The sequence below is a fragment of the Cololabis saira genome, chromosome 16 (assembly GCF_033807715.1).
Source record: "Cololabis saira isolate AMF1-May2022 chromosome 16, fColSai1.1, whole genome shotgun sequence".
NCBI classification, from domain to species: Eukaryota; Metazoa; Chordata; class Actinopteri; order Beloniformes; family Belonidae; genus Cololabis; species Cololabis saira.
The window spans coordinates 18,049,918-18,063,855 of NC_084602.1; the positions used below are offsets into that span (position 1 = coordinate 18,049,918).

Below are 13,938 nucleotides of genomic sequence, written 5' to 3' on the forward strand. Positions count from 1 at the left end.
CTTTTCTGTTCTTACAATTGTTGCACTTACACAGGTCTGTGCAACCCAGCCCTCCAGAGAGACAGGTACATCTTTGCAACTGCAGTGTATCACTTTCAAAATGCTCACAGGGGCCGCTTCCCTTGTCATCCAGGTGACTTGTAGGTTTCCATCCTCCAGGTGCCAGCCAAATCCAGCGGGGGATGGAGCACATATCTGTGGTTTGAGTGATGCCATCATTATGTCGGCTTGGTAGTTTGCCCTTTTGCAGTGCTGGTGGAGGGCATCATTTGTAGGTGGAATCGATATTTCTGGCAAAGCCGATGATGTAATACAGAATGCCCTGTATCTTGCCTCGTTAACATCAAGTTTGGTGGGCTGATCATACAAATGGCATACATTTTTACATAGTGTTTCAAATGTTGATTGGTCCAGATCGAAGTTGGCACCAAGATTTGTAAATGCCTGTAGGTACTGCTGCAGGTGGATCTGCGCGATGTTGAATCACGGGGGTACCATGTTTATTTTATTTTTGGCTTGATTTTTGCTAATCCAATAATGGCAGGGTGTAAAGGGGCATTCCTGGTCCTCGAGGTCTGGTGTCCTACAGGTTTTAGATGTTTCCCTGCTTCATTCCACCATGATACAAGTGACTGTGTCATTAACAGAATTGTGCAGACCTTGATGACAAGCTGATGATGATGATGATTAATTAGAATCAGGTCTGTTAAAGCAGGGAAACATCTATGGCGACGGTGGCGCAGCAAGTGCAGCCGTCTCACAGCAAGAAGGTCCTGGGTTCAATTCCCGTTCAACCCCATTTGCCTGTTTGCCTGAGTTAGCATGTTCTCCCCTTGGGTAGCTAATGTGAGCTACCCTCACACAAACAGTAAACATGCAGCAGTCCTGGGCTATACATGTCCCCTCTGGCCAGCTGGGGCGCCTGATGGGGTGGCGAGGATCTGGCAGGAATAATGTGATCCTTCCATGCGTTACGTCCCGCCGGAGAAACCCCACCCTGCCCAGGACTGTCACTTAGGTAGAGCACTGGGTGATGAAAATGGGGAGAAAAATCAGGGAGAAAAATATTTAAAAAAGGGAAACATCTAAAACATGCAGGACACCGGCCCTTGAGGACCAGGATTGCCCACCCCTGTTCTATTTGTGTAATTCTGAGACCCACTTGGATCAGATTCAATTTTATTTATATAGCATCTATTCAGAAGTCTCTAGGATCTTTCCAGAGACTAGAACATGACCCCAGAGCGTATGTATGTAATAATGTTATTATTACATACATAACACAACATAAACAATGGCAGGTAAAAACTCCCCTAGTGGGAGAAAGCCCTTAAGCCAAGGAAAAAAAGGAAAAAAAAGATGGCAAGGAAAAAAAACATGATTTTTAAACAATAAAAATGATTAATTTTCTACACATGGACATTTTGAAGCCAGCTGTGTGGACAAACTGCAGCTTTAATTTAATTCAGATGTGGGGGGATGAAGGGGGGGCAGCAGCAGCATCGTGATGGTTTCAAGCAGTGGTTCCTCTTCCAGGTGGCATTGTTTGGGGGGGGCTGCAGAGGGGCGTGTTACAGACCAAATTCCTCAGCTTCTCTGGGAGTTATGCATTCAGGGGGGGAGCCACCCCTCCTCCTCCCCAGCACCTCTGCAGCAGCAGCATCAGCAGCAGCAGGAACAATAACCTGCGAGCAGAGGAGCCGCCGCAGTGTGCAGCCCCCTCTCTCCGCTCCTTTGTTCGTGGGGGGAGCAGCAGCATGTCCCCCCCGCAGCTGTCCTCGGCCCGCAGGCAGTCCTGCTACCTGTGCGACCTGCCGCGCATGCCCTGGGCCATGATCTGGGACTTCACCGAGCCCGTGTGCCGCGGCTGCGTCAACTACGAGGGAGCGGACCGGGTGGACTTCGTGATCGAGACGGCGCGGCACCTGAAGCGGGCTCACGGCTTCCAGGAGGGAAGGAGGGAGGGCCGGTCCCCGGCGGGGGGCTCCCCGCAGCCCCAGCACCAGCACCAGCAGCCCGGGAAGAGCCCCGCGCTGCTGGCCGGGAAGGAGCCGCCGGCGGCGGACGGGGCTGGCAAATCCGGCGGGGACCGGTACTCGTTTGCAGCTGACAGCCGGGCTCGCTTCGACTACCCGGGGGTGAGCTGCAGCAGCAGGTTCGACGGCCCGCCGGAGCTGAACCCGCAGAGCCCCAACTCCCGCAGCAGGTGCAGCAACGGCGGGCAGCTGCCCCCGAACCTGCTGCCCCACCGAGCCCCCCAGGCCCCCGAGAAGCGGCCCGGGTCCGGCTCGTCCAGCTCGGAGCCGGAGCGGGACAAGCAGCGCAACGCGGAGGCGCTGGCCGAGCTGGCCGACAGCCTGCGGGGCCGCCAGGAGGACTGGGCCGGCCGGCCCAAGCCGGTGCGGGACCTGCTGCTCGCCCTGGCCGCCTGCACGCCCTTCCAGGTAGGGATGCAAATGATCGATTATTTCATTAATTGACAGTTGATAACCTTATCGATCGATCATCGATTAGTTGATAAGCGGCGTTTTTCCCCCATGAGATACAAACATATTTTTTTTTGCTTATATAAAATACAAAGGACATTTTAATGTATTCCTTAATCAAATATTTATTTGATACAAAAGTAACAAAAAGACATTTTTGTACCACAAGGAATATAATATAAAGTGCACTTCAAGGCTATTAGTAGTAGCAGCAGCCATAATAGTGTCATTTGTGTCAAGCAAATTTTAAGTTCTAGTTACGTTTTAAGTTAGAGTTTTGGCAGTGTTCAAAATAAAATTATGAGAGCTGCTGTATTGGAGCACATTTTCTTTTAGTTAAACTGTAGCGGGGACAGATGTTTAGAGAAACCTATGTATGTGCCGGGTGAAGGCTGATTTATGGTTCCGCGTTACAACAACACAGAGCCTACGCCGTAGGCTACGGCGGCGGCTCTGCGTCGATTTAAGGCGGAACCATAATTCAGGCTTTAGGGGAGCATATCGGAGAACAACCAGAAGAATATAGAATGGCATGGGACGATATGAAAATTTCATATCACGATATTAGTGGACAAGAATATCACGATTACGATATTATCACAATATTAGCGCGTCGCTTATAAAATTCTTAAAATGCAAGGAAAAACACTAACCGTGGATCCACTGGTTCCTTCAGAACATTTATTCTCAAATCATTCTCAACACAGTGACACTTGAGGTAGAGAACAAATAGTGTACTGTAAATGTTATGCATTACCAAGTGTAAACTATAGTACCGGTACCGGTACTTATTTGAACTTTCTTTTTTTGTAAGAAAATACTTCCCTGAGAGTCGAAAGAAATAAGTGACAAATAGAAATAAAGTGACAAAGTAGAGCCAAATGCACACTGATTGTATTACTCTCTGAAACTTTAACAGTGGCTGGCTGTACTCTACTCTCTGAAAAAATATGAAATAAATAATAATAATAAATAATATTAATACAATGCATGAAAAAAATAACACTGGCTTCTACCTGGCTGGTAGCCTTGTGTGACAAAAAAAAAAAAAAAAAAAAAATTTGGCGATAATTACAGTACCCCACGATAACGTTATCGCGGCCGTTTTTTATCGCGATATACGATAATATCGTATATCTCCCCATGCCTAATATAGAGTGGATTAAAAATAAAAGTTAAGCACTGAGCTACATGTGTCTCCCGTCTGGGCCATTGCAGACTCATTGCCTGAGCATGTTACTAAAACCAAACGTCTCTTTCTTCTAACTTTATGTGCGCGGCGCAGCGCGTTGTGTCGCATTAAATAGGGTCCGGGCGTAATACCAGCTGGTGAAATTAAACGAAAAAATAAATAAATAAATAAATAGATTAATTGTAATCGTTAATTTTTATCGGGTAATTTCATAACGGCAATTAATCTAAAATCGATTAATTGTTAACATCCCTACTTCCAGGTCCGCTTCAAGAAGGACCACGGCCTGCTGGGCCGCGTGGTGGCCTTCGACGCCGCGGCCAAGCCGGGCTCGGAGCACGAGCTGCGGGTGTTCATCGAGTACCCGAGCGGCTCCGGCTGCGTGTTCTCCAGCGCGTCGGCGGCGGCGCGGCAGATGTACCAGGACTGCATGAAGGAGCTGGGCCGGGACCTGGGCCGGGGGCTGTCCTCCGGGTTCAAGTACCTGGAGTACGAGAAGAAGCCCGGCTCCGGGGACTGGCGGCTGCTGGGGGACCTGCTGCCGGAGCCGCTGCGCTTCTTCAAGGAGGTCCCGGGGGAGGACATGCTGCCCCCGGCCCACGTGGAGGGGAGCTGCCCGCTGCTGCCCTCCTCCCTGGTGCTGCCCGGCACCGGCCGGGCCGCGGGCAGCTCCAGGGCCGGGGGCAGGAAGAGGAAGGCGTCCCCAGAGCCGGACTCCGTGGAGGGGGCCCTGAAGCTGCTGGACGAGCAGCAGAGACAGCAGTGGATCAGCAGCCAGACCGAGGCCCTCAAGCTCTCCATGGCCGGGGGCTCCTTCAGCGGGCCGGCGGCCCCCCCGGACCCCCCCCAGAACGGCCCGTCCCCAATGGCAGCGCTCATGACGGTCACGGACACGCTGGGGAACTCCTACTCCCCCGGCAAAGACAGAGACCTGGTCCACTCCACCACCCCGTCCTCCAGACTCAGCAGCAGCAGCAGCCCCATGTCCCCCCCATCCGTGTCCAGGGCCTCCTGTAGTGGAGATCTGGACCAGAGTGTCCCCGACCCCCCCCTGGCTAACAGTGGGCCTCTGTGCTGCACCATCTGCCACGAACGCCTGGAAGACACCCACTTCGTCCAGTGTCCCTCGGTCCCCCACCACAAGTTCTGCTTCCCCTGCTCCAGAGAGAGTATCAAGGCCCAGGGGGGGTCCGGGGAGGTGTACTGCCCCAGTGGGGAGAAGTGCCCCCTGCTGGGCTCCAACGTGCCCTGGGCATTCATGCAGGGGGAGATAGCCACCATCCTGGCTGGAGATGTGAAGGTGAAGAAGGAGAGGGACCCCTGAGTGGGATGGGACGCTCTTAACGCTCCCTTCCACTCAAAAAAACTTATATCGTACCCCCCCCCTGCGCTACTGAGCCTCAAAACCGAACCTTTTCTGTCATTCCAATGAGATTTTTGGTCCGGAAATCAATTTTTGTTCACATTTGTACAATGAAAATCATATTTAAGTATTTCAGAAGTTTTTCATGGAGCTTCCTCTCTGATATAATTCAATAGTTGTAATTATTTTTTATAAGTTATAAACTCTTGTTTGATTTGTACTCAGAAATGGGGAATTTCTGAATTTCTAGACGGACAATTCAACTGGAACCTCATGTACTCCAATCAGCACGGCTGCTGTATACCCACCCGGCTACTTTTACTGTTTATAATGGTTCAGCTTTCTTTTGTTCATATTGCACGTAGTACTGCTCACTTCCTGCCAGTGGGAGCTGTGCTGTTTGTGTGTGATAAACACGGCGTAAACCGCACTTATGAATAGTAACTGCAACAGAGTTCCAAACTGTGATTCCTGAGGTAAATGTATAGGAATGTAGTAGAGCTTGATTAGGGACTCACTGATCCTGCTTCTTCAGGCCCAGTTCTAGTCTCAGACTTTACACGCCAGTACCACCAACAAGTGGAAAAGACTGAAGGCTTCAGTGAAACGTGGATAGAAACATGCTGAAGTTGATGTATTTATTATTAACCCTTGCATTAACGGTTAGGGAAGCCCTCTGAGGGAACCGGGGGCCTTCACTCTGGCTTAGCCCGTTGGATCCGGGCCTAAGCGCCTTGAAAGGGTTAAAATACAGTGTGAAGAAAAAGTGTAAACTTCTTGAAATTAGTTTTCTACATTGTTTTGCCATAAAATGTGAGCTGATCTTCACTGTTAAGCTTTCTGAGAAGAGAACCGTAGTCCATCTGTGAAAGACGGTGGGGGCAGTATCATGGTTCCCTTCAGAGGGACGATATTCATATTGTTTGTGTTATCAGTTCAAGCACAAATATTTTAGTCTTTTATTGTACGATAAAGACCAGGTCACATTTTATAGCAAATTAATGCAGAAGATCAGCTAATTCCCAGGGGTTCACATAGTTTTCTTGCTGCTGGGGCACGCATGGATCTGCCCCATCCTGATATTGAGATTATATAGATCCGTTATATAATATCAGCATCAGGCTGGGTACGGATTCATATTTCACTTCTTTCAGAAGTGCTTCTAAATAATCTTTTCTAAAGACTGATGAAAATTTCAGATTTTTTTTTTTCTTTTAAGATATTTTTTAGGTTTGATCCGTTTTTTGGGGGGGAAAAAGAAGCTTTTAAGCCAAAATGTAGGTTATCTAAATACATCTTTTAATGTTTTCCTCTTCAAACAAGGACATTGGGCTCTCTGTCCTGACATCCTGTGTTTTTACAGTGTTAGTCATTTACTAGCGTGAAGGACCTGGACCTCCTCCACTGTTACAGCTGTGTGTAGCGTGTGGTGGAAACGTAACAGTGATGTGGAGATTTAATGTATTACATGTGTGAACTAACTTGTGTGTGTCAAACAGTAGACCTTACGTTGAAGGGGAGGGTGAGTCTGGTGGATCGTGGTTCCTCCAGGGTCTGAAGAATCTGGAGCGCTGCTCTAATCTCTGAACATGTTGGTTAGCACAGTAGCTGTTCAGACAGCTGTTGAACAGCTGAGGAATGAAAAGGGTAAATTATAGCAGATTTTTACTCAGTGTTGTTTCTGAATGGGTTCATATGGAAATGGAACCGTCCTGTGAAAGAATAAAAGATTCAGATCAAATGTAATTTATGAACATTTTAAGTGATAATTTTAGCATATATCCCAAATGAAACCGAAATGCAGAACACTGAGTTTTTTTTTCTGCTAGTGAAGAGACGTTCATCAGACCAAAACACTACCATAAAAGAATAAATATCTGCACACCTGGTTTTAAATGGGGGCTATTCCTTTGAGAGGAACGCATGTCTATTTATCAAATGTTTTAGTGTGTTTGGTGGCGTTGTGTGTCTGGCGGAAAACTGCTAAATGGATCTGTGACTCAGTGTTCTGGCTCCACTGCAGACATGTCGGGTCTCCTGTGTTGTTACCAGCTGGGTTGAAGCTCTGCCTACATCATATGGTTCACATGGTTCCTGTCTCACATTGGCGCGCAGAGAGTGTTTCTCCTGCACTGGTACCGGCCCCTGGAAACCAGTCCAGACAGGACTGGTTCTTCATGTCCAGGAGGAGAACAATCAGGACGGTCAGGCTAGATGTTGTGAGGGACGGAGACAAATCAGAGCAGATTCCAGACTGAAGGAGCCTAGCCAGCATTTATATTTGGTCAACATAGGAGCTAAACGGGGCTGCAAAGAGGGTCTGACGCGGGTCCGACTTTGGTCTGACGTGGGGTCCGACGTGGGGATTGACGTGGGTCTGATGGGGTGGGTCTGACGCTGGTCTGTCTGCAGTTTATACATATGGAGGATCTGTATTTTAGGTGGATCCCACCTGGTTAATCTTCTAATGTGAGCCAGATGTTACTGAAACTAAACTTTGAGCCTTTCTCTGGACCTGAGTAGCCCACTTTAACCTACATGGACCGGCCGGGCTGTGAACATTTGTGTACTTTGTATCTCCTTCATCATTATCTCATTTTAAAGAACCAAACTTGTTTCGGTTTGGAGAAAAACATTGGTGCATCATCATCATATTACAAACTGGTGTCTATAAAGTGTTTTTATACTCTTCAAAATAATTTTTAAATGGAAGTGTTTAGTCATTTTGAATGTTTTTACCTAAATGTAAAAAAGTTTTTCCTGTGTTAAAACACACTTGGTCTTGCAACGTGCCTTGAGGCTGAGTCTAATAAACGCCACTGGTTTGAACTTTCTCCATGAAATGTTTATTTGTGACCTGAAGTCCAGCGATGGTGCAGATGCAGGTCTGTGGTAGACATGTCCCCACTACTTCTTTCTTTTTGAAACAATACCTGGGCTTTGGTTATGGGCTGAGTACTGACAAATAAGGAATTAATCTCTTCTTTTTAAGTAACATCAAATGAAGGATACAATATCTGTTAAACAAAGAGCAGCAGGAGTTGTATTGCCCAGCTGAGAGGCTCCAGAGGTACAATAACACAATGAAATCCAACATTTTCAAAGGCCAACAGAGGCTGGTCATCGACAGAGTTCTACGGGTTTGTCCCTCCGTTTTCTGTTTCAGTCTGGAAACTACAGCCTTGCGAGGGGTTTTCAGCCTTAAATAAAACAATTATTGTTAATATAATGGTAAAGGTTGATGGCCAGCTCAGTTTAACAACTTGTGCTGCTGCTTCAGGCCGACGCAAAACAAGAACCTCCATTCTCTACATTAAAAAAAAAAAAAAAAAGACGTGTCACAGACGTAAATACTTACCGAAACAGGTTTATTTTTGGTAGCATGTGGGAGCATTTCCGATACTGGTGTCAGAACAGTCTGTGGGGAAGCTCAAGAACAAATTAAAATCAGTTTAAAAGTACTTGCAGTATTTAAAATGGGACGTGGTATGAAAACATAACCTTTTTGTGCTTGAGATCACATTAAAGTGGCTGTAGTGACTTTCAAATAAAAAACTTTAAAAAATATGTCATTCAGTTTACACAGCTTGAGTCATTCACTGAGCTTTTCACATCTTCAAGATTCTGTGACATCACATTCGCAGCTCTGAATAGATCCTCTCCTCCACCTGATTTCACGCTGTGCCAAGCACCAGCCACCTAACTTCTGGGTTGAGGCTCATGCAAAGCTAATAATTTCACATCCGTGACATCTCTAAGGGGGGTAACATTTTTTTGTCCCACGTCAGGAGGGTTTATATCAAGCAATACATTTATTTCTAATATGATTGACAGTTGGCTCAGCCACTGGGTAGGAGTTACCACTTCCTCATCTGTAATTGTCTTGCTACCGCGCTTGGGGAAGAAACCACCTGTTTGTATTAACCCAGCACCGGGTAAATGCGGCAGTGATTTTATTTTTTTTCTTTCACTGCTGAGAACATGTTGAATGGTATATTCTGCTGTAAATGTATGTTGGCTGCAGATTCTCCGGCGGGCAGGACCTGTTAGCCACAGCTAAACCAATGTGATCTAATGCCTTGTTCCCTGTATTTTTCCGTCCTAAGCTACTTCTGTCTTAGTATGAATCAAACCTGACGCTGAACAAACTTGCAGTTTTGACCACTGCCGTCTGGATCCAGACCTAAATATTAATATTAAAGTGTGCTCACACACACAATTTCACAGTAAAATTGCACATGCAGTACTCACAATACTGCATTTTGCATTCAAGTGTTCAGGATAGTGTGCAATTTCTTGCAATGACGGCTCTGGGTTAAAAACTTGCTGGTCCTAAAACGCCTCCCTGAGGGCAACAGTTGAAGTAGGTGGTGACCAGGTAGAGATGGATCACTGGGGATGCCACGGGCTCTCCTGAGGCAGCATGTGTCATAGATGTCCTTGAGCGATGGAAGAGGACAACCAATACTGGTGCTGATGCTGACAGCTGGAGAGATGAGGAGAGATGTGGTCCTTCTCTCACCCTTATCATCCTGATGTAGATCTGTTGCTGTTTAGGATCATTTCCCATCACATGACCCAGTTTCAGCCGATCTTTATCTCTGTCAGTCAGATGTCCTCACATTTGTCTCTAGAAGACTCTACAGAGGAGTTCGTGGTGGGTCTGAGGTGTTTCTGCTGGTTTTCTCCAACCATGGTTCTGGACATGAAGACCAAACATCTCCACGTTGGTCTCATCTGTCCAGAGGACGTTGTTACAGAAGTCTGTTGGTTTCTAACTAGAGCTGGGTATCATCACTGACCTCCCAATACGATACGATTCCGATACACTAGGTCCCAAGACGATACGATTTCCGATACGATATCGATATTCTAATTACAATAATGGAATAACGTGATCCTTCCATCGCTATGTCCGGCCAGAGAAACCTGCTCACTCCTCAGGTTAAGGAGGAGACTTGAGCTCAGTGTAGGGCCTCCCGGGGTTGGTAGAGGGAGCAATTCCCAGGACTGACTTAGCAAGGAGCACTGGGTGATAAAACGGGGAAAAAAAAAATCTGGATTAAAAAAAAAAAAAAGATTTTTTTTTTTAAATCGATACTTGGATTTATGTATCGATAATCGTTTCTACACATGTATATCGATAAAATATCGATATATCGATATTTTTAACCCACCCCTATTTCTAACCTCAGTTGTGCTCCCATGTTGTGCTTCCACACGTGAGTGTTTCACTTTTTTTCTTAAACATAAATTGTATTTCTTCCTCTTATTTTCTCTCTACGTCATTACAGTCAGTTTTCTCCCTTTCTCTGTTACTGTGGAGAATGTGGTTTCCATGGTTACACCTTCCTGCCTGAGGATGTGATTTACCCAGGAATGGGCAGAGAAAACATGACGTGTGGAATGTGAGCTGAAGTGACTGTTTGTTTATTCTGAGAGAAGTGGTGTGATTGATCAGTAATCGATGCTCGTAAATTAATTAAAATTTGAGTCTGAGAGTTCAGGCCCTCTGCCCCCCACTTGCACTGGTTCTCCCAGCATCCCCTCTTCGTTTTCACCGCTCCCCTCTATCCTTAAACCATCAATACAGTTTCTGACAACCCTCTCCTCCCGCTCCCTCACCCGCTGCCCTTCCCCATGCCTAAGAAATGAGCTGTTGGTGGTGTTCTCCTGTCCCCTCGTACACACTGTCACTATCAAGGCCTGCCTTTATTCCAAACCTTGATTTAAACATGTCAAACACACATCAGGACAGATAAACAGCACACCTTTAAACCAGCACCATAGCACCCCCACCAGGCAGAGGCATTACCATCCATCTGAGGGAGGGATGGATGGATGGATGGATGAATGCATGCATGCATGGACAGACGGACGGACTGACAGGTGGCCAGTCCATCGCAGGGCTCTTCCAACACGTCTCACTCAAATGAACAAACAAAAACTGTGTTCTCCCTTAATTTGAATGTGGTGTTCTCAGGTAGATGTTTAGAGCTGTGAGACCAGCCCCCTCCAGGTCTCGTCCTCTCTGCATCCATCACACGTCGTCAAGGACACATCTTGATTCTGCCATATTCTGTACCTTAATAACTCTCCGTCCTGCTTTAGTGTACTTCATTTTACACACTGGCTTATACAATTCCATGCAACGCTGTGTAAAACGTGTATAAAAACCAAATGTAAACTCAAATTCCATAATAGAACATTGAAAATAGATCAGATGTTTAAACTAGTTCCTTCCAAATGACAGCTAGCTAACTATATTCACACGAAGGTTTATATTTATCATTTCATGCTTTTCTCCTCAAACTAGTGTTTGTGTGATGTGTTTTAGTGGTGAAATGTGTTGCAATAAGAAAAGACAGAAATGCCAACGAGCTAGAGAGAGAGAGAGAGAGGGGTATGATCATACATACAAATATAAGCATGCACTCGTACATCTACACATACATTGAGAGGGAGAGGTACACATACATGTAAATACACTCCAACAACCATGAGGCTTTAAATAACAATATTAACAATCCTAGTATCATCATTGCTGGTATTATAATTGGTAGTAGTACTACAAACGGTAACAAGGGTAGTTATTATCGTCGCCGCATCACACCGCCTCCATCCCTCCTGATGGGGGACACAGAACCACCAGGAACGGGCTGCATGTGGAGACAAACTGGAGGAAAGTTGACCACAAGCGGCTCTGAGAACCCAGCTTCTGTTGGATGATTATCAGCAGTCCTGTTCTGGTTTATTTATGAGGTTTGAGAGACAACTTTGGAGATGAATATCTGAGACGTGAACACGTTTTATGTTCTGTCAACGCTTGACATGAATGTGACACGGCAGATGTGCTCTGTCTCTGTACTTTAGAAGACTGAGGGCTTCGCTGGTGTCACATGACCCTCCTGAAGACCGGCAGGTAAACCTGCTGCAGAGTCAGGTGCAGAGGGGGAAAGAGCAAACAAAGCCAGGGAGGAAAGGGAGGCTGTTTCCTCTCCATGAGTGCAGGCAGCTGCCCTCCGTCAGCATCCCTGCTCCCTGTCACCATGGGAAACCAGTGGGCTGTTGCCTAGCAACAGCAGAGGCAGGACCGCCTGCAGCAGCTATTTTTGATCATTTCTGGGTGTCTAAATGACAAAGCAGGATGTTGTTGTGGCAGCCATTTTACCCCCACAGACGGCTGCTGATGCAGGGCTGTTTATGCAGTCTGAGCGTACGTGTCTGTGTACGTGCGAGCGAGAGAGAGGCCCTTTCAGCTGCTCGTGTTTCTGTTTTCTGGCTGTCGGTGTCCGTGTCCGTCTGTCTTAATAATTTTTTTCAGCATTTCAGGAGTCTAAGTTCAGGATTATTTAATTAGAATTCCTTGAGCATGGTTTATGTTTACTAAATGGCCTCATCAGTTCTCCTGCAGCCTTGAAGCAGCTGTGACATCTGATCAGCTTTAACTTGTGGCCAGCTGCTCTCAGGTCTCTAGGATCTTTCCAGATATCCAGATCATGACCCCCGAGCAATTTTTACATAACATAACATAAACAGTGGCAGGTAAAAACTCCCCTAGTGGGAGAAAAAACCTTAAGCCAAACAGAGAACCACGTTGACACATCTGCTTTTCACGCCATCCTCTCGATCATGTCACTACTACCCTGCTTGCATGAAAATGGTTCAAATTTGTGTAATATCAGATATATTTGATAGATTTTAGTTTGCTTCCTCATCCGCCAGAGCTAGTCCTGCTGATCCACAGCTATACCTGACGCGGCCAGTAAGTCTGCAGGTCTTCATGGCATAAAGACCTGGATGACCCGCTAGTGTTCTGCTCCTACTGAGGAGAAGTGGACTGTTTGGTCATCCACTAACTCTGGATGGGACTCCTCAGGTAGAGGCAGCTTCTTTGGCCAAGGGAAAATAGTCATGGCCTTTTTTTTTTAGGGCTTCTTGCGTGCCACTGGTCCTCACTGGGAGTTCAGCTCTCACCTGTGGCTCCTCGCAGTTGTTGGCATGGCATTCGACCCAGCCGTAGCCTGGGGCAACGGCTTCGGCCAGACCAGGTTTGAGAGTAACTGATCCAGGTTTGTCAGCCCCGCGGCATGGGAAGTCTGCAGGCAGCATGAGCAGAAGAGTCACCTGCAGATCCAACACTCATGAGGGCCAAATTCAGTTTAATGACCATTAATGAGCTTTTAATTAAAGTCCTTTGCAGGTAGATAAACAAAATCATGTGGACATGTGAACAACACCAGTAACTGGTCTCTCTGGGTCTTTTTTTTTTTTTAAACATCTGTTTATTGCACATTTTGATATTTTACAAGCAATGAACAACACAGAACATGAAGACACAACAACAACAATAATAATAGCATTAATAATAATAGAAAAATATAAAAAAAAAAAAAAAAAAAAAAAACTAGAATGTCAGAAGATACCTGTGCATACACACACTTAATATATATAAATCGGAAAAATATGAAAAGATAAATCAGTCATCAGTCTTCAGTTCGACTCATCATTCCAACCATCTGCTTCAATGTCCTTTTTCTCAAGGAAATTACAAAGAACCTTCCAGATTTTCCAAAATATGTCGAGCTTGTTCTTTGAGATGTAGCTTATCTTTTCTAAAGCAAAGTAAAAGGACATCCCTGTCGACCATTGTGAAGTGTTACAAGGTTTCTCTTTTTTCCATGAACAGGCTATACATCTTTTGGCTTCGAAAAAACAGATATTGAGTAAGTATTTATTCTCTGGGTCTTTTTAGTTTGAAGGACAACCTCCATCTCCAGGGTTTGGCCGATGAAAGCCAGGAGGCAGTGAGTAGAGCCAATCAGATGCTGCGGGAGATGAGGTGTCTGAAGGACGAGATGAAGATGCTGCTGAAAGTAAGTCCTCACCAAAACTGT

At 46.1% G+C, this 13,938-nt stretch overlaps 2 protein-coding genes across 2 annotated transcripts in view; both read left to right on the forward strand.

Annotated features, from left to right (window-relative positions):
- The window catches only part of kiaa0586 (KIAA0586 ortholog), a 46,398-nt gene that overhangs the window by 14,974 nt on the left and 17,486 nt on the right, over positions 1-13,938 (forward strand). Inside the window, 1 exon segment of the mRNA XM_061743276.1 lies at positions 13,797-13,917. Within this exon segment, the coding sequence (XP_061599260.1) occupies positions 13,797-13,917 (121 nt within the window).
- On the forward strand, positions 1,547-7,858 carry irf2bpl (interferon regulatory factor 2 binding protein-like). Its single transcript, XM_061742963.1, has 2 exons — positions 1,547-2,444; positions 3,941-7,858. The coding sequence occupies exons 1-2, from the start codon at positions 1,758-1,760 to the stop codon at positions 5,000-5,002; spliced, it is 1,749 nt and encodes a 582-aa protein (XP_061598947.1). The 5' UTR covers positions 1,547-1,757; the 3' UTR covers positions 5,003-7,858.

Excerpts from the sequence above, each read along its gene's own strand:
- irf2bpl (XM_061742963.1), top strand. The coding sequence starts at position 1,758 with ATGTCCCCCCCGCAGCTGTCCTCGGCCCGCAGGCAGTCCTGCTACCTG. Across the intron at positions 2,445-3,940 it reads CCGCCTGCACGCCCTTCCAG|GTCCGCTTCAAGAAGGACCA; the intron begins GTAGGGATGCAA and ends CCCTACTTCCAG.